General features: G+C 39.2%; 1 protein-coding gene across 3 annotated transcripts in view; it reads left to right on the forward strand.

Moving 5' to 3' along the window:
• LOC146480293 (protein dachsous-like) overlaps window positions 1-23662 on the forward strand; it is a 35208-nt gene that overhangs the window by 5256 nt on the left and 6290 nt on the right. The window contains exons 4-35 of one of the 3 annotated variants that reach the window (XM_085109455.1): window positions 820-879; window positions 1215-1304; window positions 2020-2118; window positions 2635-2742; window positions 3622-3741; window positions 4637-4712; window positions 5619-5725; window positions 6482-6649; window positions 7603-7731; window positions 7872-8030; window positions 8750-8952; window positions 9437-9566; window positions 10191-10282; window positions 10927-11014; window positions 12007-12135; window positions 13049-13119; window positions 13589-13832; window positions 14386-14503; window positions 14610-14674; window positions 15141-15356; window positions 15979-16113; window positions 16621-16745; window positions 18204-18322; window positions 18637-18771; window positions 19309-19404; window positions 19916-19965; window positions 20668-20889; window positions 21548-21636; window positions 21925-21996; window positions 22119-22187; window positions 22809-23009; window positions 23339-23404. In XM_085109455.1, the coding sequence (XP_084965581.1) occupies window positions 820-879; window positions 1215-1304; window positions 2020-2118; window positions 2635-2742; window positions 3622-3741; window positions 4637-4712; window positions 5619-5725; window positions 6482-6649; window positions 7603-7731; window positions 7872-8030; window positions 8750-8952; window positions 9437-9566; window positions 10191-10282; window positions 10927-11014; window positions 12007-12135; window positions 13049-13119; window positions 13589-13832; window positions 14386-14503; window positions 14610-14674; window positions 15141-15356; window positions 15979-16113; window positions 16621-16745; window positions 18204-18322; window positions 18637-18771; window positions 19309-19404; window positions 19916-19965; window positions 20668-20889; window positions 21548-21636; window positions 21925-21996; window positions 22119-22187; window positions 22809-23009; window positions 23339-23404 (3851 nt within the window). The remainder of the gene's footprint in view (window positions 1-819; window positions 880-1214; window positions 1305-2019; window positions 2119-2634; window positions 2743-3621; window positions 3742-4636; window positions 4713-5618; window positions 5726-6481; window positions 6650-7602; window positions 7732-7871; window positions 8031-8749; window positions 8953-9436; window positions 9567-10190; window positions 10283-10926; window positions 11015-12006; window positions 12136-13048; window positions 13120-13588; window positions 13833-14385; window positions 14504-14609; window positions 14675-15140; window positions 15357-15978; window positions 16114-16620; window positions 16746-18203; window positions 18323-18636; window positions 18772-19308; window positions 19405-19915; window positions 19966-20667; window positions 20890-21547; window positions 21637-21924; window positions 21997-22118; window positions 22188-22808; window positions 23010-23338; window positions 23405-23662) is intronic. The other 2 variants (XM_085109457.1, XM_085109456.1) reach the window with 2 other exon arrangements.

The raw sequence follows: 23662 nt of genomic DNA on the forward strand, positions 1-23662 counted from the left end.
TGGCTGCCTCCACCCCACCCCCGCCCCCGCCCCCCAGAAATCATCACACAAGAGCATCTTTGAAAACCTCACTGTTGTATGACCATGCCCCCTGACCGTAGCTACATAATAAATCCATTTTCAAGAATGTGCCAATGTTTTGTCAACCAAACATGAGCAAAGGCCTGTTCCAAACGTTGTGCTACTGCCATACCAAACTTAAATCAATTTGACCTGGCAGTGGCACGGCAGTATTACAGCAGTGGTTTCAAACATGAAATTTAATTCAGTCGCGCCAAATCCTAAAATATAGAAATGTGCAGAACAAGCAAATTAACCCAAAACACATTAAAATAATTTATGAATAATAGTAGTAGTAATAGTAATAGTAATAGTAATAGTAATAGTAATAGTAATAGTAATAGTAATAGTAATAGTAATAGTAATAGTAATAGTAATAGTAATAGTAATAGTAATATAATAGTAATAGCAATAGTAATTATAGTAATAGTAATAGTAATAGTAATAATAGTAATAGTAATAGTAATAGTAATAGTAATAGTAATAGTAATAGTAATAGTAATAGTAATAGTAATAGTAATAGTAATAGTAATAGTAATAGTAATAGTAGTGCTACATTTGGAACAGGCCTAAGTGTATATTTCATCTTGACAACAGAATTTGCACTTCCCACATGCTAACTGTTAGGTGGCTTTAAATTCATGATCTCGTACATATACATGTCATTTTATGTACTTCTTTTCAGCCAAATGGGTGCAAGAAATGTTACAGTCTGTAAAACTCTTAGTAATTTCTTATGATGTCAACTGAATTTTTAAGGTGCTGAATTCTACTGATGGTCAATTTACAGTATTTGCCTTTGATGATGTTGGTGACAAGGTAAACAGTTTGTTGACGTTGTTTTATTTTGTTGAATACTCTTTTATGTTACTATACATCTATAATTTATTATATTTTATAGCATGCATTTTAGAGTGTGACCTAAGTCCCAAAATAAGAACAAACATTTGGGAGAATAATATAATCATGTTAGTCCACTGACCATATGCTATGGAAAGTTCAACAATCTACATGTATATGCCACAAAGTTATGTCAGTAATATAGTCAGTGTGTTTTCAGTCATCATGTTTTCCTGCCTCAGTGCAATATCACACAACGTTTCTGCTACTGAGTCCATAAGGCTAATTGATTTTTCTTTGTTTATTTCCAACAGGCTTCAGCAAGTGTTCATTATTGGATCATTGACATCAATGACCACTTGCCACGCTTTCCACGCCAGTACTTCAATATAACAGTTGGAGAAGTAAGTGTAATGTAAACTCCCACCGAAAAGCAAAGGCAACTCCAGCCCCACTTCCAGGTCACAAAGCACACAAAGTCTATAAAACCACATATTCATAAACTTCACTATATTTTCTTTAACTTTCATTAGCCTAAATAAAGTGGAGCATTTATTTCCAGGTCTTAAAGTTCTATTTAGTCCTTTCACAAAGTTTTGAGTAGGGGAAATTTAACCTTAAATATTGGCTCTCTTTGTTTAGCATATTTCAACCATCGAATACATCAGTTAGGTCAAGATAACACTTTCTCAAAGTCGTTCGCTCGCTTCTCATTCTAAGCTCGACTTGTAAGCAAGTCTAGGTCAAGATATTTTAAGTTTACTCTTGCCAATACAATTAGCTTTTGATCAAGCCCTATAAATTGTTATTCTTGGGATTGCCTGTGATAAATGTTATACAGTACGGAGCCAAAAGAAGAGATCTAATACATAGACTACGAGCAGTCCCTTATTTTTCTTAGGGATAGTAAAGTAAGCAAACCACATGAGCTTGCACAGAAGTTGTGTCCCACAAGGAGATGTGAGGCATTTCTTTCAGTATACAGTGTGTCATGTCCCCTCATGGGAGGCAATTTTCACGCTCGTTCGTGTTGTTTGCTCGCTTTACTATCTCAAAGAAAAATAGGGGACTGCCCATAGTCTATCTAATACATTTTTCTTTTGTATGACGTTCCATCAGAGCATTGACATCAATCAACAGATATTCTCTGTAACAGCTCAAGATGAGGATCTGGAGGCAAATGCAGAAATTCTCTATGAGATAACTGATGGAAATGAGGTGTATAAATTATATAACCACTGTTTCAAATACAAAAAAGTTATTGAATGTGTGCTTGTTTGAAATTACTGTGAATATCAAATAAACAATACCCAGGGTGAGGTGGGTGTGGTTGCCACTCTAAACATCTTCTACCTCCTGAGACAATAGTGTTAACCATGTAACATGCAGGAAATTTAATAGTGAAAAGAGGTAATAACCTTAATTATGCAATTTTTTTTTTGTACACTTGAATGCTCTTTCCACTTGTTGAAACAAAATTTAGAACTCGAGAGAACTCGTTACTAACTCAAGTTAAGCCAGGACTAAAGTTGTAAATTTAAAACCGTTCCTGGAATTCTGATTGTATAGTTGTTCTCCTTAAAAATAATGGTTATTATTACACCAAACAAATTGAAAATGAAAGTAGTATATGAAAATTAAAGAAACAATGTGACTTGTTATTTTCTGGTAAATCATTTAGAGTTACACAATTTGACAAATGTCTGTAACACTGTTTCATTTTTCATTTGCAAGGATGGAATGTTTAAGTTGCAAGATGCTTATCGCTGCAATGTGTTAGTGGCAAAGGCTCTGGACTTTGAGTCTAGGTCTTCATATCTGTTGAACATTACGGCCTCAAATGTTAGCATGAATTCACTTCCTAATTTAAATTTTTTCGTTTTGTTTTATTTTTAAGGTATTTTCGGAAAAACTAAGACATTTTTGAGTTTTGAAAACATATTTTGGATACACTGTATCATTATCAGTTCAAGGTAAAATGCTATACAAATCAGAATGTATATATAAAAATTTGTTGGCAAATACAACAATAATATAAGTGTGTGAAAAAATTACTGTTATTTTGTATAACATCCTTGAACTGACGATGGATATGTTGTATATCTGAAACATGTTTTCAAAACTAAAAAATGTCGTAGTTTTCTTAAATGTCTAATTTCTGTTCTTTCATTTTTTATGTTAGCAATATCTTCTCCACAGCAACTGTAGAAACAAATCCCTTTGATAAACAAAAAATGCCTGCCAGTCAATATTGACTTTCAAATGTCTTAAAGGGCATGAGGCCCAGGTTTAAAGCCCACCTTGCTTTGAGACAGACCACTGAATTGAGCTTGAACCAACATTTCGAGTTGCTTGTGGTCTACTCAAAGATTATTTTCATTTATCTTCAGCCTTAAGGTTTGGGAATAGTTGTGAGTGTAGTTTGAAAACAGCATGTCATCTGAACCATGATAGTAGATACTGTTCTAGATATCTTTTATAATTACAGACCAGAAATATAACTATGAATAGTCAAGCTTTTAGATCCTTAGTTCAAGCCAAAACACTGCGCCTGGCTATCAGTCAAGTGGTTGTATTAACTTGGTTGTTCATTTGGTTTGAGGTTCCACTGTTTGCCCTCTCAATGTCTTATTTTTGTTTGCCAAGACTATGTCATTGGGTTTGTACATGTTTTCTAGTCTGTTGCGTATTTACAAAATGTTGTTCTGTTCTTCATCACAGTATAAAAGCAGCTTTTCCAATTGGACAGTACTTGCAATATCAGTGTCAGACGAGGATGACCTTCCCGCCAGGTTTTCCACCTATGATTACAGTGCATTGGTTAGAGAAGATGCGGCTGTGGTAAGAGTCATGTAAGCTTATCCTTTACATGATGATGTATAGAATGAAGACAAATAACATGCATTTATTGGTAAGTTTGCATTGAAGTTTAGATGGTGGTGACCAGCTGTCTTATTACAAACATTACCGGAATTGGACACATTTCAATTCAAACCAGCACGAATTGGCCAGACTCACCAAAGAACACAATGACCATGTCTATTCACTACATTATTCTTTCACATGAGAAGGATATAAAATGGTGCATATGCTTACATAACCTGGGAATGGAGTAAGAAGGGGCGCAACATCAGCGGATTTAAAGAATTGATACGTGACATTTTACCAATGTTTGAAGTTTCCATAACTTCATCAAACATTTGCTACACAATTAATTTGGTCATTAATCATTAAAATTTATAATATGCTAATTCTACATGTATATGAATATAATCAGAAGCGCATTATGGTTAAAACCCAAGTAAAATTACAAAAAGTTATTACAAAACAAAATTAAACAAAACTAAATTCAATACCTCAAAAGGGAAGAAAAAAATAGTAGGAATTGAAAAAACGCCTAAAAATAAACTTTTAAACTTGTTAAAATTGCCCTCCTCACGAATGTCCACAGGCAGCTGGCTTCAGAGGTTAGGGACCACAGTGCGATCCGCTAAAGTCTCTTTTAGTTTGGAACTTGTTAATTAAAGTACATCATTAGATCTTAGATCCATGGCAGTTGTGAAAAAAAAAAATTATTCATTGTAGTCACTTTTTGGTCAGCAGAATTAACCACACTTAACTGAAACGTTGAACAAATTACCTGAAAAGCATTTAAAAGTCTCCCCGTCTCTGCTCCAATTTCCCACCTCCTCAATATTTGTTGTTACTTTGTTTTTTGCCGATTCGTTTTCAACAGGGAACCTCCGTTCTTAGAGTCACTGCAACTGATCAAGACAAACTCAATGCTCCAGTCACGTATGAGATAGTGGATTGTAAGTACCAAAAGCATTTGTACATGAAGACAATCATTGAACAAAGTCATTAATTGGAAATTTAGAAATCAAGGGTACTTGTAGAAGGAGCCTCGGTCAGTAACTCGAAAGCTTTCACGCCTTTGTCGAACAAGGTATAAGTTCTGGTGTTGCTTTTCCTTCTGCTTTAATTTTACGCCTTTTCCAGCAAAAACGAAAACCAGCGTGTCATGCCTTTTGTGTTTTGTAATGTTCCGTTCACCTACCAACATTTGTGTTTGACTTGAGTTCTGATTGCTGACTGACACACTTTCAGATTTTTTCTACACCATCAATTACTAATAATACTTATATTTTGTCTGTTTGGACAAGTTTGTTGACAAAGCATGGTAGGTGCATGCTGAGCACACATCACTGATTGTACCACTATGGTTTGAATCTATATCTGACGAATTTTTTTTTTCTTCTTTTTTTGGTTCAACTGCCTTCATTTTTTATTGGCCTGTTCCTTTTTTATGATTTGGCGAACATGGGATATGGGCGTGAGTCAAATTCACCTCTTTATGATAACCTGAACTGAGGGAAAAACTGCCAGTATCTGTAGTATTCAAATCAAATCGGATATGAAACGCTTTGGTGAACTCTGTGTGGGTAGCAAGTAGCAACCTTTAAGTGCAACACGCTCATTACTCCTTTCACGCCCAAAGAAACCATGTACCGCCGATCACGTGATGGTACAGAAAAACAGACACCTTATCAAAAATGTCATCAGTGTTTCTTGGGCTGCCAGCTGATCGAGATATCATACTAGCATTGTCTTGATACTCTATAATCCAAATCGAGATAAAGTTCCTACCTACTTACCTACCTATCGGCCTTGACAGTTGCTATTTAACTTTGCTCTTGCTTTTAAACTTACTATTTCAGCTAGCGACAAACAAGCTTTGTTTGTTATCAATGCCTCTACTGGTATGATCATCTTAAATGGTACGCTTGACAGAGAGTCCAGACAGGAGTACAAGCTGCGAGTATTGGTAAGTGTGAAAGCGGCTTTACATCCGAGTAAATCTGCGGTTTACGACCGGCAGAGTTAATGTTATAAAGAGCATTGCATCTTATAAATTGAAACTCATGTAATATTGGCGTGACTTGCAATTCCTTACGTCTCGTGATGACGCGGTGACTCCCTTCAGAGTTCGTCAATAATTGTCTTTGCTGTATTTAAATTCCATAATGAAAATGGATCTGATTGGCAAAAACGCTGCTCATGATGGTATAGCTTACAGTCATTTAAGATTAGCATCTAGGAACCTTCCTACCTTCCAAAGTATCGGAGTGAATGTGATGGTATATATTTTTTCTTATCCAAAGTATTGTTTCTTAACAATAGCCTATTGTTAGTCTATTGTTAAGGTAAAATGCATAGCATACATCGTAACTTAAGAAGGATACGTGAATCTGGCCCATGTGTGCTTATTTTGCTGTCGCAATAAACACTTGCCCCAATAGAGTCCTAAAGTGATGACGTCATCTTATTGCAATTGGGGGCTGAGATATTAGCTCCCGTTATGCCCCATACAAATCCTTCTAATTATGTCTCAGTTCTTAACATTTGCAATAAGATGCTGAGTTTTGGCAAGTAGGCATTTTTAATCATGTTCTTTCCGAATATACTAACAAATCCCATAATTTCAGAAATTCAAATATTTGTGACGTCACACTTTAGGACTCTATTGATAACTTGTTTCTTGTCTTTGTTAATTTTGTATTGCCCTTCTTCTAACTCTTAGGCTCATTCAACTTTTCATCTTCCTGATCATGTGACAGTTGTAATTCATATTGGTGACGTCAATGACAACCGGCCACTTTTCAGCAACCAATCATATTCGTTTGCAATTGTGGAGAATGCTGGGACTGGCTCCATTGTTGATCAAGTAAAGGCCACTGATGCTGACCAAGTTAGTAACCGAGGCACGCTTAGCTATGTTGGTGGTAAATGTCCGCCATCTGTCATTACTTGCAGAGTATTAAAATTTTTCTTTGCAAGTACACGCACTTTTGGTCCTTTTGGGAGAAAACGGGCTGAGAATAATTTAAACAAGTCAAGTTAAGAAATACTAGACAAGAAACTAGACAAAATCAAAGGGATAACAAACATCAACTTAAATTGTATTATATAATAATTATTACTATTTAGGAGTATTTCTGTCAGAACTTGGTATGTCATGCCTGTGTATTGTACATTAACGCTTTTGCTTTACCTCATTATAAGAATACTGCATCAGTAGACTGTACGCTTCAATAACATTCCTAAACTGGCAACGTATTTTCGCCCAATGCTTTTAATAAAAACAGATTTCCTTCTGGGGTGGGAGGGGAGGGGGATATACTAAAGACTGAAAAGTTAGGCAAACAGAAATTGTTGTTTATGGTGGAAATATCTGAATGGTCTGAATAAGCATTTTTCTTTTTCAATCATGTCATAAGCCTTTTTTTACTTCTCCGTATTGCAGGCAAGGGTTTTTTTTTTTGTAGAAAAGAATGATACGAAAACGGGGAGCAGTGATAGGGCAGTAATGACAGCACTCGCCTTTCACCAATTGGCCCGGGTTCCATTCCCGGACTCGGCGTCATTTGTGGGTTGAGTTTGTTGCTGACTCTTATCTTTGCTCCGAGCGGTTTTTCTCTGGGTACTCCGGTTTTCCCTCTCCTCAAAAACCAACATTTCCAATTCCAATTCGATCTGAAGAGTGTCCCCATACTGTAAAGCGCATTTGATCATCTCCTTGTGGAATTATGCGCAATACAAATTTAAAAATTTTATTTTAATTTAAAGAATACATCTCAAAAGGTGGGGGGATTTATTCTTATAGATACGGCATGCCAACATATGTTTTGTACTTTGCCGCAGGGAGACAATGCCACTTTTGTGTATTCTATGCTGGGCTGTGAAGAGCGTTTTGTTGTTGATCCACTTACTGGTGTAATCACCGTGAGCGGTTTGTTAGACCGCGAAAAACAAGAAACCTTCAGCATTGTGGTGAGGAAAAAGTATTCTCCGCTATCAGTTATGATTATTTATTAACCGTTTGTAGATGGCATTGGCGAAATCTGAGCTGCCTCAGTAAGATTAAGACTCTCGAAAGCATAATTTGTCTCTTTGCAATAAATTTATTTTAGATTTTTGCCAAAGAAACACAAACAGTTGAGCGGTACAGCAGCAATGTTACCATGACGATCAAAGTGGAAGACAGAAATGACAATGCTCCTCACTTTGTTCAAAGTTTCTACAACGTGACATTGAAGGAAGAACAACCCAGCGGAACACCAGTTGTACAGGTATGACAAGTTTATGCTAGTCCATCGTAGGGTAACCCTCAGCATTTGTCGCCATTAGTCATTTATACACCACGTTAAAGAGAGAGAGATTGCTTGGATTATAGTTTCTTGTCATACGGGTAGATAAGGGGGTTAGCTCCAAAAGAAACTGTGTGCTGCGTCTGTGGTTCAGTGAAAAGGAATATTTGATTTTTTTTTTCAACTGAGTTAACAACGTAATTTGACATACATTTCGAGCGGTATCCCTTTGTCAAAGCGAATCCAGATATCAACCTAGCCTCGAACCACTGACCCTCCAATCTTCCCACCTACATGTAAAGTCTCTCGTGCTAACCACTACACAACAACGCCTCCACAAGATGTATGTTTAAGTAGGACACTTAAATCAATAAAATATCTTTACTAGAAATAATCCAGGATTAGGAGTGCGTTCGATTATCTCGATCTTTCCTTTGCCTCTCCTCTCCTTTGCCAAGTTGGTGATGATGTCATCCACCCCTGCATGATCTGCAGGGGGATCCCAGATACGCGTCCCAAGATCCTTTCATTCACGACAATCAACGTTGTGCGTCCCATACAATCTCGACTCCAATGTGTATTAGGAGTGCGTTCTTTATACGTCGAACGCAGTAACTGCTATGAGTGCTAATGCTGATCTTTTTAAATGCCTTGTTTCGTCTTCTGTTTTTTATATTTAGGGTTGCTATTTTTCGTTCCAGGTTTTCGCCAATGACAGTGACTCTTCATCGAACGCTGATGTCACTTACAGTTTCGTTCCAGACGTCAATGATCATTATTTGGGTTTTCATATTAATCCAACAAACGGATCAATAACAACCGCAAAGCAGGTTGATCGTGAGAACATCGGTGAATACCTCTTGACAGTTAAAGCAGAGGACGGGGCCTCCAAAGACCAGAGGAGGTTTGTATGTTGTGAAGGCGTTAAATGGAGTCTTACAAATTGATAAATCTTTGAGGAGAGTGTTACCCTCAGAGAATGAACACATATCATCTGATGTAGCTAGAATAGTTGTGTATGCTTTGTATGGAGAATATGCCTGTGCTCAGCTATCAGGGACAACAGTTGTATCTGTCATTCACTGAATAATACATCGTTCTCGTTCATTCACCAGGCTTAAAATATACCATTACATTTATTCCATTGCGTATATGTCACACATTGACATTCCAATCCTAGCAGTATGCAGGATGTTTGTCCTATGAACCTAGTTTAATGGCCTTAGCTCCCACGAGTCTCCTGTAGTTCAGTGGTAGAACATCCGAACTAGTAATCGGAAGATCTTAGGTTCGACTCCTGATAGGAGCACTCGGATTTCCTTTTTCCGAGTATGTCGGTGTCATTCACTGAATAATACATCATTCTCAGTTGTATTTTTGCTTCTTAGGTCGAGTACCGTTTCAGTGAAGGTTACCTTGCAAGACATCAATGACAATGTCCCTACATTTGACCAACAGTTCTACACTGTCATGGTTTCAGAAGCTACGACCCTGAACACATCTATTTTAGCAGTTAAGGTAAATGATAAAATAACGCAAAGAATGATGAAACGTGTTATAGTTCCCGTTACGACGTCGTCACGTTTCAACTGCTTGCTGCTAGAATTCATCAGGCGATGAGGTCGACTGGTTTTGCGTCGCCATTTTTATGACCAAGGTTGACTGTGATTGGTGGTTTTTGAAGACTGGAGGACAGCTGAGTAAGGATAGTCAAATAGTCGTGATCTACCCCTTGCATCGTGAAACAGATAATAATAAACTTTTATATTTTAGTATTGTTGTACGTAACACGATGAAAAATGACACGAACTGATAGTATCATCTCAAAAAGTAAGTCAACAAATAAATCAGTCAATCAGTTGAGATCCGCATTTATCTTAGGTTGCGTTTCGATCACCTTATGTAAGAAGTGTAGACTGCATTTTGATTGTTTCTTAATGATTTATTACACGATATGTGTTAGTTCAATAGCTCTTCGAGGATACTGATTGCCAAAGCCGGAAGATAAAGTTGCAAAGTTCTTTTTAAAAAGAAGACGACACCGGGCACAATTTTTCGAATAATAACATATTTGGACACAACGGATGGTGGGATTTCTGGATGCAGTGTTAATAGGCCTGCTGTACTTTTTTCATTTTCAAGGCTACTGACAGAGATGCTGGAACAAATGGCGAGGTAACTTACACCCTGGATGACGGGAACATCGGAAATACCTTCAACATTGACTACTTAAGGTATGCAAAGTTGTGAGGAGCAGGGGTGGTGCAGTGGTGGTGCACTCGCCTCCCACCAGTGTGGCCCGGGTCATACTTTTAACTTGCAGCAACTTGCATTCTTCTTTTGAAATTCACCTGGTCTTATGTTCCGTTCCCCTGAGGATGTATATCAGTGTACTGGTAGGAGAGAGAGTAAAAACACAACATTTCAAAGATGGAGCGTATACTTAATGCGCACATGCTTCATTCCCTTTTTCAGCACTTTCCCCTTTACAGTACCGGGCTAGGTTGTCCGAAAGCCGATTAACGCTCGTTAAAAATGTTTTTAAAGGCTAATTTGAAGCTAATGGTAAAGTAAAGTCTCAGTAAAAAGTGAGGGACAAAAATGTTTTTGGAGAATCTTTGTTGATTAGTAATTAAGCTCGAAACAAAGTTCAGGTTAATCCAGGATTAGCTTAATCGGGCTTTGAAAACTGGGCCCTTATTACTACTAGGGTCCCGGAAAGGTGACTTAAAATGGCTTAAAATTAAAAAATGGCACTCATAATCAATTCTGTACTCTAAATAACTTGAACGACGCCCCCTCCATCTTCAGAGTCCGTTAAACTACAGGTTCGATTCCGTCTCACTTTACTTTACCATAATTCTCAATATTGTTTCAGGGGTACCATACGTGTTGCAGAATACCTTGACAGGGAAAAATTAAGCAATTACAGTTTGGTTGTCACAGCTAAGGATGGAGGAAACAAGGTGCGTGCTGCTGTTTTATTTCGAACATACCATCCCATCAGACAAATTTGAGTTGAATTTTAGATCGGAAGGGTAACGCCGAGTAACTCTCTCGGTTTTTCAAATCAATATTGGAAACGAATAGGCCATTTTTCGAGCTGATTTGAACCTCATTTTGAAAGCGACGCTTCATAGTTTTTATATAGTGTATAGTTGATATTATCAAAATTAGTTTTCATTCATCAGCAAACAAAACTGATTCTCGATTGAAAAGTTTTGCACATAGCCTCGCTTTCGTAATGAGGTTCAAAGCAACTCGGAAGTGGCTTATTTCTTATTTTTGTTTTAACACTAAAAGTAACTGTACTAAGTGTGAGTAAAAAGAATAGAAGTTTGACAGTGATGTTCATAATGCATGTATTTATAAGCTGTTAGTGTAAAAGCATTTTTTTATGCGTGCAACCTAGAGAGTCACGAACTCTTTTACTTTAAAGCGGACTCTCAATACCGCTGACAACTTCATAATAGAGAAACCTGGCATAATCCCTCGGATCTCCTTATTAGAAAGGGGTCGACTTTGTATTTATAGCCTGTTCGGATAGAGGGGAGCCAACTGACAATTTTGATGGGTTTTTTGGTCCTTCTCGCCATATTTTTCGTCGCCGTTGCTATTCGCACGCATCGCAATTTTCTTCGCGCCGCTCCACACTATCTGAACGCCTGGAACAGGCTATTGTGCTTACGTTCACCAGAACATCAATCCATAGAAAAGTGCTTAGGCAACGAGAAAAAGAACTTGAGAGATTTGAAAACCAGTAAAGCAAAACGTCTTGTCGATTGTTTCCTCCTCAAGATTGAAACAAGGACTACAGTCGAACCTCCGGTAACGAACACCTCCCATAGGCGGACACCTCTCTTAAGCAGACACTTTTTCTGGCCCCAAGGCTGTCCGTTTACGGAAGGCTCAACTGTATTTGAACTTGTTGTCGTCTTACCATCGAATTTCCTTGCAGAGTACAACTGTAAATGTCACTGTTTATGTCAGCGACGTCAACGATAACTCGCCCCAGTTCACTTCACCCGATGGCTACCAGTTTTCTGTTTTGGAGGGGACCGCTGGATTGACTGTGGGCACTGTCAAGGTGAAATTTGCAACTCAAATATGTGTTCCCTTTTAGAATTACCATGCAAAAAACAGTAAATATTTACCATTTAGGTTTATTTCGGTATGTTTTGGCCGTACACCAAGACTGCATATAACAGAAAAACTGTCGGAAAGTCAACTTGAGTAGGAACGAAGCTTACGTTCAAAGCAACCCATCTCACAAGGCTATAAATTAAAAAAAAAAGGCTTAGGGTTCGACTAGGGAAAAACGGTTTCGGCCTAGAATTATTCAACACATGCTATCCGTACAAGGCTTATATACCACAGCACTACCCATAATGCCCCACGGCCAGTAATAAACAGGACGCTCTCGTGTTGCAGAAATACAAAATTGCAGGATAATTAATATTCGTAGCAACTTATATTTAATCGCCTGAAATTCAATTTCTTCTAGCACAAACTTGTGTAGTTTCCTATAGTAATTCTTCTTACACCAAGTTTTCCTTAGGGGGCACAACGTTTCTATTTCCTTTATGGAATAAAGTAACAACTTATTTTGTTCCTTTGATATAACAGGTCATTATAGTGATCCTATGTGAAAATTTGGCTGGTTCTCTTAGTAAGAATATTCCCTGTTGTCTGTTTTATGAAATGACAATACGCCATGCATGCATTTCCGAGTTGCTTTGAACCTTTTTTCGAAACGAGGCTAAGTGCAAAGCTTTGAACGTGAAATTAGTTTTGCTTGAATATGAATGAAAACTAATGTTCATGACAAAAACTATGCACGAAGCCTCGCTTCCATGATGAGGTTCAAAGCAACTCGGACATGGCCTATTCAGCAAAAAGTGGCTTGATGGATCGGCTAATATCAAAAATATTTAAGGTTTTATTACATATTTCAGAACTTTCACATGACAGCGTGTGTATTCATTATTAATCTCTTTAAGGCGACGGACATCGACGCGGGAAAAAATGCGGAAATCAGCTACTCGTTGATGCCAACACCAGCGTTTAACAGGTACACTCTTGTGAGGCAATAAAATTAAAAGCAAATCAATGGTGCCCAATTTTTTTTTTTTTTCGCTGTCAAAACCTTTTTACACTACGGTCGAACCTTCCGCAAATGACCACTCGCGGACAGAATTTACAGGTTTTTTAATAACAGTATTTTAATGAATAGAAGAGGAAGTCCGCGGGAATAAAAACGGCGCCTTTGTTGGGAGGCCTTATGTACGCCACATGCGCAAAGAGCCAAAGTAAGTAAGTTGTAGAGAGGTGCTGTAGTGGAAAGGTTTCATTAACACTGCAGTTCAACCTGCACTCTGCAGAAACACCATACGATTCTGTCCAAGATTAGCTGTTACAGAAATGTTCTACTGTAGTTGAGTGAATCGAGAAGCTCTCATTAAATGCCAGTGAGAGAAATGGCTGTTAGTTAAGGTTCCTCTGTGTTCCTGATTTTCACCAGATGCTTTGCGTTTCTTTAGTTTTAGGATAAATTCTTCATCTGGCGTCATTTCCACAGCTGAAGCATTGGATCATGAAACCTCCCGGTCTCATCTGCTGATTATACAAGCCGAAGACAAAGGCGTCCCGCAATCAATAAGAACAGCGGTCCCAGTGTCAATCAATGTCACTGATGTCAATGACAACGCACCAAAATTCTTCGAGGGCCAACCTGACCTGGACACAGTAGAAAATAATTTATTGTGTGGAACTTACAACGTAACGGTTTGTAGTTGATCTTTTCCAGCTTTTTTGTTACCAACAGGCTAGCTTCAAACTTCAACTTAGTTGTCTCGAGAAGGCTTTGTATTTCGTTACTGTACATCAGTCTTGCAACCAACAACAACAACAACAACAACTTTATTAAATGTTCATATCTTTTACAGGAATACACACAGCCCGCATATAGCAGAGCTAATCGAGGCGGGCTGTGTGAGTTACGTACGGTTTTCCCTGTTATTAAATGCTAAACAAAGAAAATCGACTTAACGTTGACTACTTTTGGCAATGTGGCCGTTGATTAATAAAAATAACTTTTTGAGAAACTGGTATAATGTTGGGCAAAAGCGCACTTCCGTCTTCAGAGAAGAAAAAAACCTCAGAACTCGTTGAAGGCCGTGTAATAGAAACCAAAGCTCGTATTGTTTTTCGGAGAAATATTTTTTACCCTAAAGGCACTAACTAACCTCGCTCCTAATACGTTAAAAACTAATGGATACAAAATGTGGAAAAGCGCCATTTATTGATGTATTTTTTATTTCTCGTTTTCTCTAAACAGGATTCCATTGTTATCCGTGTTCAAGACTTCACGCCAGCCAATACCGAGATCGGCAGGGTAAAATCCTTTGACAAAGACGAAGATGCTGTGAACGCCAAGATATTTTATCGCATTCAAGGTAGTTAGATACTCGTTTGTTACTGTGGCTTCATTGTATTCATTTTTGAGAGCCCGGCCAGCAATTTTAAAACTATTTTTATTTTCTTATTGTTAAATTTTACCAGGTAATAGTTCTGAGGTATTCTCCATTGCAAGTCAGACTGGGATAATTCGAACAAATCGGCAACTGGTGAGTGTTTGACTACTACCAGGATAAGGAAAAAGGTAAAGTTACTTTCAGGTCAAAAACGTTCCCGTTGTCTTCCCCAGAGATGCCATCCTTTTGGCCAGCGCCTCGGATGCCAAGAGGATCGCAGCACTGGGATCAGAGCAGAGCAAGCAACTAGGGAGTTTAACTGCTCCCCCTTCAATGAAATGTTAGTCCACCGCTTTTCACCTGGCCCCGGTTCTAAGAGTGGATAACGTTTAGTTTCTCACGCCCTCTAAAGCAATAGCAAGCATCCTACAACATCATAGGTTCGACTCCTGGTAGGAGAACTCGGATTTTCTTTTTCCGAGTATGCTTGTGTCACTGACTGAAAAAATAGATCTAACATAACTGTCGTCGGCCTTCAGCTCAATCTGCAAAAATTTAAACGTAAATTGAAATTAATTTTTCAACAAAAATGTCACCTCATTATCAAATTTCTTTACAGAAACGAGAAGAGAAATCGACCTACAACCTGACTGTGATCGCCGAGAACTCTTTGGCCTCTCCTAAGTTGTCGTCGAACGTCACGCTTCATGTCATTGTATATGATGTGAGTGATCACAGACCGCAGTTCACCGGGAGTGAATACAAAGCCGAGGTTGCGGAGTCGGTGGCATCCGGGACATCGGTGATTCAAATTAACGTCACCAATAGCGAACAGGTATTAGAATTTAGAAAAACAAAAGTTGTCAATAGAGTGTTTAACTTAGTGTCGTAAAACCAAAACCAAAACCAAAGTAATTTCTCTGGAAAACCACAGCAGACGTAAACAACACAATGAACCAATCAGAATTCGAAGAGAAGACTTGTAGCTGGCGTAAAGCATGGGGGAACGCGTGCAAGCAAATTCGTTGAGAAAGGGGCGCGAGCTTTACTAACCAATTACAAAGTAGTAAAGCAAAATTAAAGCAGATGCGAATTGCCTTTGACACTCAATTGAAAACCGCTCTATAGTCTAGTTATATCTCCTAGTTTGCGCTGTGAATTGAATCGATACAGGGAACGAACGTTTAAGAGAACGGTTAGCCCGTGATACAAGAGCCAGAAAACGTTGGCGTCTGCTCTCATAGGTTAGACAGAGAGTTCGTAAATCTTAGCTGTGAGCTTAAAACATTTCCATGTGCATGTTATATCCCAGCTAAGCCTCTGAACACATTCAGTTAGAATTTAATATCACAGCTGACAGGTAATTGGTTACAAAAGCTAACGTTTCTAAGCTGCAATATTTCCCCAATTTAGTCGATCCCTTTTCATGTTAATGTCTGTGTAAATCTGTTTTGTAGGCGGCCTCTAGGTTTGTGTTCAAAATTTTGTACGATGAAAGCAGTGCGGGTTCAAGAAAATTTGTGATAGAACCTGAAACAGGACTCATCACAACACAAGGACAGCTGGACCGAGAAACCACTGCTAACTACACTGTAAGTTGTTCAAGTCTCGACCCACCAAACTCAATCTAAGCCAGACAGCTGACCAGAGCGAGCGCCTATCTTAAGCAACCATTAGGCGATTTTCACGATGAAGTTATTTTACTACAACTACCCGAGAGAGTTTTCCTTTCTTATTTAAATTTTATAATCGTAGTGAGGTTTAGAAAACAATTTCGCTAATTTGCAAGAAAAAACAACAAACTGAAGGATTCTGGTAGTTTTAGTTAATGACGCCATCGTGAAAATGGCCTATTGCACACGATACCAAATCTTGCCATTTTCCGTGAAAGTAATGTGTTTGAAAACTATTGTTATCGTCCGTCTCTTCTAGTCGGCCACATTTTGTTGCCTTTTGGGTGGCAACCCTTGATGTGGATTTGCTGCATAACTTTACCTTGCAGCGTTTACTTCTTCAAATGACAGTTTCACAATTTTTTTGTAACATCTTGTTTCTTTTTTCTTTTCTTTTTGTTCTTGTTCTGTTTGTCATTTTGGCAGTTAATGGTACAAGCCAAAGTGCTGAACACGGGTCTCCCAGAAGTGTTTTCCAACAGCGTGCCCGTGTTTATTAATGTTACTGACGTGGATGACAATCCGCCACGTTTTCTACTGAGAAGTTACCGGTAAGTTGATCAGAACAATGTCAAATCTGGTTTTATCTATCAATTGCTTAGATAAAATAAGAGACATCGCACCACTACCACTGCTTTTCGATAGCTCTGAGAAGTAGCGCTTTTAATTACTTACAAGTAATCGATCTTCACACTTTAAGGGTTAATACATAATACACACCACCACAGGACTGCTCGACAGCTTTCATTTGAATGGTCCCACATGAGTATTTGAACCACACACTCAAAACTTAGAACCACCTTCTACGGCATAATGAACTTAAAATAGCCGTATAGGAAATTAAAGTGACTGAAAGACCGTGGAACTCTATTTGTTTATTTTGTTGCCCAAAAATATAAATATATGGTAACTATTCAATGCCCAGTACCAGTCCCATTGATCTCTCTCTTGCAAAATGAAAGTGATTAAAAAATCGCCCTCCGACTTCATCACGTTTAAGGCACTCGTGCGGGATTACGTTACACATTTCAAGTATCCAGGAGCCATGGTCCAGCTGTACTGCACGTGTCTCATCAAAATTTCCCATGTGGACCCCAGTATAACTTCACTTTAAAACTCAGGGGCTGCTTACATGTAGGGAGGAAGATCCTAGCACTAGGAAGATCCTAGAAGGCGAAACAACTTTTCATTTGGTTTACATGCAGAAATTTCGATCGGAGTGGTTACCAAGAGGAGAAGGAAAAGAAGAAAAATTGTCGGCCTTCAGAAGGTTAACGCTCGGCTGCCGCCATTTTGTTCTTTTTTGTTCCTAGTACTAGGATCTTCCGAGCAAAGGTAGTTTACATGGAGCTAGGATCTTCCTAGTACTAGGATCTTCCTATCTCTCAGCTAGGAAGATCCCATCTCTAGGAAGATCCTAGCACTAGGGCCAAGTACAACTTTTTGCATGTAAACTGAATACAGAAAACATATGGCGCTAGGATGATACGCCTTCTAGGATCTTCCTCCCTCCATGTAAACAGCCCCTTACTCACGCATAGAGCTCAGGGAATTGTCATACACCAGTGTTAAGGTCTAGAGGTCATTGGACCAAGATCTTTAAGGACCCGCTTAGTGCTGGCCTATTCACTTGCTTGATTCTAAGTTGAGCTAATCCCTAAAGTTAATCTCTAAATAAGATAATTCCGTATTCGAACAAGACATATATGCCGATTGCATGGTGGCGCGCGCTTCAGCAGTTTCGGTTTATTTAGCTGAATTGCCTTAAGACCAACAGGCACATTTTGTGGTTCAAAGTAATCTCAGTATTAAAAACATTTTTCGAAAACTGCGATAGTGTTATTGCTAAAGATAAAATTAAAGTAAAGGGTAGTCCAGTTGGTCTGAAACGGGCTGGCTGCAAAACAAAGGACTTTGCAGTGTGCTGGCTGCAATGTGTATCAGAGAGTTACTAAGGCAGGTATATTGAACCTTCTGAGCGCATCAACTCCACCTTGTTTTGTATTCAGGTTTACCACGAGTGAACTCTCACATGTTGGTGACGTCATTGGACAAGTGAAAGCTGTGGACAAAGATACGAACAGCCAGGCAAACGTATTTTACTCGGTAACAGGCGGTAACGAGAAAGGTGTGCTATAAATGTCGAATCTTTTACGGCACGAACCAATGAAATTTTGCAAATGCACTGATATGTTTTATTCCTCAGGTTAATTCCTTTCCAATTTTTTTATCCTTTGTTCATTGTTTGCCTCTTCATTTCTGTCGTTGTTTAAAAGGTAGTTCACATTATTTTTTCTCTTAAAACGATAAACAGAAAGGGACTGTTTCCTTTTGCGTTCTACAAAGTCAATCTTGCTTTTCCTCCTTGATTATTATATTCCTTATCATTTTCTTTGAGAGTCGATGCTTTTCACTGCTGTCTCTATGTTTGGCTCGTTCCAGGTCTTTTCAATATCAGTGAGGATCTGGGGACAATATACCTCAATCGGACTTTGGAACAAAACACCAATGCAACCTACCTTCTGGTTATAACAGCACGTGATACACGCGTGGGCCTCGGTAGCAGAAAACGAAGAGGTGAATGATAGCTCTTTTTACCCACTTTGATTGGCTTACCTAGCGGCAGAGCCCAGCTCGTTTTCTTCCACGCAGTGTGTAAGACATGATTAGCCAAACGGAGACGCGAGACAAGGCAAAGTTGGAAATGTCAACTATTTAAACTAGAAAACGGACCCGCTAGTAGGCACTAGTTGGGCACAAGTAAAAATAAATTAAAATGGCCATGCGCGCGCTCCTAGCAAAGACAACAACACTTGCGTCAGTTTTCGTTCTATCAGAGTGAACGCAATTACACTGAATCATGTCCGACCGAACGCTCCAAGTTTCATGGACCTTCGACTCCATTTTATCAGAGCCATCATCTTAATATTGCCGCATGGCAGGTTCAGATATGAAGCCAAAAAGAACGCGAACGAAATCATATGCCGAATGCTAAAAAAAAAGAAAGAAAATCGTCTGCTGACTGTGTTTTATCGTTCCATCAAGTTAATTCACCAGGTTGTATAGAAACTCTCTAACCAATGCATTTTATATTGTTTCCTCCGTTCTATCAAGCCGAGGATGAAGATTATGACGAGGTCACAGTGACAATTGACGTCCAGGATGAAAACAACAATGCCCCTGTCTTCACTCGAGAGTTCTTCATTGGAGGTGAACATGTGTTTACTTGGCAAAAGAACTGATATTTCTAGTTGCTTGTTTTAGTTTGGGCATGTTTTAAATATGGTACTAATAGTAGATTAAGTAGAAGAAAGACCGTCGCAGTTATTTACATAACTTAAGGACGATGCCTACTTTTGCCTGTATACTACCTTTGGAGGTAGTGCCCGTGCCCGGGCACGGTGCCCAGATTTTTCCTCGGGCACCGACAAAAAGCTTTGTTCAGACTAGTGCCCGTGCCCTATAACCGGGAACGGGCACCTAGTCTGAAATCGTTTGATAAGGAATTCCAAAATTCAGGCTTGAACGAGATTCGAACCCATGACCTCTGTGATACCGGTGGAGTGCTCTACCATCTGGGCTATCAAGCCAACTGGGAGCTGGCCATATTGTGAGCTCATATATTCATATTCATTTATTGGTAGATTATTGTAACTAATGTTGCTTTGGTGACTCACTAACTCATTTTATTTGTTATTTATTTTTCTTTCTTTCGTTTTAGCTTTTTATGAAGCAGAAGCCAATGAGACGACTGTCGTGGCAAAAGTTCAGGTAATTTAAATTAAGCTCTTCGTATACGGTCTATTTTGTCATCCTGTTACTGTTTACGGTTGCCAATTTGACAAGTTCTTGCATTTAACACCAACATCTCCATGGCATACATAGCAGAATTTCAAATCTGTAACTCCAGAAATTTGATGATTCTCTGTTTTGCTGTATCTTTGGAATTTTTCCTGTATTTTACAGACGGGTCAGCCAAACGTAAGCACAGGCTGCTTATGGCACGGATGTTCCTCGTCCGAAAAATGGCTTCAAAACTCAAAAGTGTCCGGTGTTTTTCCTAACGCAATTTTCTTGTTTAACTCTTCTTCAGCAGTTTTGGCAGGAATATGTAATTAATTAACAGTCTGTTAAAAGTTCAGGATCCAACATGAGGAAGAGTGTTTCCTCCGATTTCCAAACACCGAGAAGTAGGTTGGAAACACGAGGCGTAGCCGAGTTTTTTTTAACCAACTTCGAGGTGTTTGGAAATAGGAGGAAACACTCTTTCGAGTGTTTGATATAGCTTCTCAAATCATTGATAATTCTTGGAGAAATTCGAAGCAAAATTTCACAAAATTTTATGATAATTAAGATCACATTTCTAAACCTCCTTCACGGTAGTGATTTGCTTTGTTTTGGCTTGATGAATTATTGATGAGTTTGAGAAGGTAGATTCAAACTCAAAGCGTTAATCTGTTTTTTCTGACATAGGCGTATGATAAAGATTTGGCTGCTTACGGATCCGTGCAGTACTCCATTATGCAGACAGAGAATCCCGGGCTTTTTTCTCTCGCTCCGATCACCGGTGAAGTTACGTTGTTCAATCTTTCAGCACTAGTCTCCGGAAAACGCAAATACACCCTGGCAGTTTCGGCCGCAGATAACCTGGGTGAAGCTCCATATAACAGCGCCAAACAAAACGCTTCTGTTCACGTGAGTTTTTAGCATTGAAACAACGTATTACTGTCCGTTCTGAGTAGGTGCCCAGGTCCGGTGCTCGGGGCATGGGCACTAGTCTGAACATGGCTTGTTTTTTTGGTACCCGAGCAAAAATCTTGGCAACCTCCCGACCACGGTCACTACCTCACAGGGTAGTACTCGGGCACCGGTCTTTGGCACAGGCACTGGTCTGAACAGGACTTGGCCAGTTCCCGCGCTTTTTCCTCATGTCTCCCTGCAATACATTAAACAAAATGGCGGGCACTAAATTGACGAACGAGAACGCGATTGCTCCTTGGGTACCAATGAGTCTGAACAACGTCCTTCTCAATGCCTGGCTACAGGGCACCTGCACCTGGCACCATCACCTAGTCTGAACAGGGCTTGAGCTTTTAACACTTTTGTGACAAAAGGATTATACCACAGTTGCACTTGGTTTCATGAGATTTCAAAGCATACGTAGTTTACAGAATGGTGGCTCGAGTAAACCCCGCGCCACGATTGAAAGACGTCTTGATTTTCACTTTGAACACACCCCAGAGGCTGATGTGAAGCAAATACTATCCCCTTTTATCGTACTTAGTTTGTCTTCAAGAGTGGCTTGTTTCTTTGCCTATTAAACCCAGCCCCAAATTGTCTTTCTTTCTTTCAGATTTTTGTTATTTCAGATTCGAATAAGTTATCATTTGTGATTGGTGTCCGTCCTGAATTCGCTCAAGAGAAAATAAACGAGATTAACAGGTATGTTACTTCACTCGTAACATATACTCCTGTTTGGGGTTCGTACGAGTGTATCACTCGAGCGTTGACTGAAACTGACACTCTAGACTTTCTTCAAGCCAGTCTCCTCGCGACTCCGTTCCCCGCAATGCTCTCTTCCGGCGCCGTAGGAAGTGCTCTTGTAGCAAGTCTAATGACACTCGTGCATTCGCTAAAAAAGGGAACGTGTTCCGATTTGAAAACTGGTTTACATTCTTTGTACGTAAGGCATTTTTTTCTCAAACTAAATTATCTTTAATTTGTCTTTAGTATGCTGCACAATCTTACTGGAGCGACCGTAATAATGCATATGAAAGACATTCAAGAAATTGGTGATGGAAAGTAAGTGTTTACTGCACGAGGATGTAGAAGCTTGTTTGTTTTCTCCGTTACCTGAAAGTGTTCATATCCGGTTCCTGGTTTCCTTATGACAAGAACGTTTCCTTGTTTGAATTATTTTTCAGGTCAATAATCTATTTCCATGCCGTTGACGATGATTCATTGCATGTGTTAAAGCAAGAAGATTTCTTAAGGTAAATCACAAGAAGAGAATATTTTCAGTCCAAAAATGGAATGTAAATGTATTTTAAGAGGCCAAGATTCTAAAGTGATGTCGTTTTCCGCTATTTATGTAAAAAAAATGCCCTACTCTGGCAGAACAAGACGGTCCAGTTTCTGGATGTATGTAAAACTACAAGCAGCTCTAAAAAGGTTGAGACACACTCAGCATTTTTCCTATTTCCTGCAAATAACACACTCTAAAAGGCCGATGAACAATGTAAAACACTTCCAGCTCCCCCCCCCCCCCCTCCCCGCCACCTTCCCCCTTTCAATGTTGACGCTTGCTTGGTTGAATGCCATTGCGAATTCCGTTCAACATTGATACGTCAGTGGAGGGGAGGGGGGGAGGGCAATGGTGAGTGTCTAAAAGTCTAAAAGTACCCAATAACAGAGAGTGCCTCTCAACTCTTTTTGCAATTGCTTGTAGTCATTATGTAACTTTCACTGGCCGGTTGCCATGTTAATTTTAGTTTTACTGCTTATATCAAAGCGACTACAAACAAATTTTCAATCTCGTACTAGTGCCCTGAGCCCCTAACGGTCTTCTCTTGATTTTTATAACCTTATAACAATACTTATGTGATAACTTATAGCCGCCTGCTGAACGAGACTGACCTTATCAACGGCGTCTTTAAAAAGTGGAATATACACACGCCATCTAAAGGGCCAGCGGCTCAAGCCAGAAGCTCAACCCAGGAGTTCAATGCTTTGGTAGCCGCCATGTTGGTTCTGTCGGTCGGTGTTGGTGTGGCGGGAATTATCGGCATCGTAGTCGCCTGCCGCAAAAGAAAACGGTAAGATCATATCTTCGCCTGGAGCAAGTAATCGTAAGCTTCTCCAGTCTTGATTCTATTTTAACGGAAGGGCTGTGAAGATCCTATTTTTCCAACAGACGTGTGTTAAATTATCACGTTGTGATGTTATTTGTGCTCATTTGATTGCTTGTTTGTTTGTTTGTTGTTGTTGTTGCTGCTGCTGCTGCTCCTGTTGTGGTAGTTTTGTTAGTTTTAACTTTTTCGACCAAAGCTCAAACTATAATCTTACGTTCTCTGGGATTGAATGCCTCTTATAAAGAACCTTGACGTCTTCTCTGACCTTTTTTTTTTCTTTTTCTTTTTTGCAGTGACAAGACCATTTACAAGACCACTGACACTAGAGAATCTTCGTTCCCACATGCCACAGCCTGGTAGTAAGTAGGACGTTGTCATACATTGTACTGAGTAAAAACGTGGCATAAATGACCCATTTATTACGTTTCTATTTCCAACTGATGTCATAACTACTCTTCGGTTGCTACAATGCATAACTTAGCCCACTGAACTTCAGTGTAGGTCTTCCAATGATGATTCTTGCGACAGGCTCGAATTTTGTTTGAGTTGCCGCGCGAAGAAGAGTTATAACGCGATTGCACTCTAGAGTTTGTATCACAAATTTCATGATAAAAATA

This window comes from Pavona decussata, unplaced genomic scaffold, assembly GCF_977016875.1.
Source record: "Pavona decussata unplaced genomic scaffold, jaPavDecu1.1 SCAFFOLD_53, whole genome shotgun sequence".
Classification (NCBI taxonomy): Eukaryota; Metazoa; Cnidaria; class Anthozoa; order Scleractinia; family Agariciidae; genus Pavona; species Pavona decussata.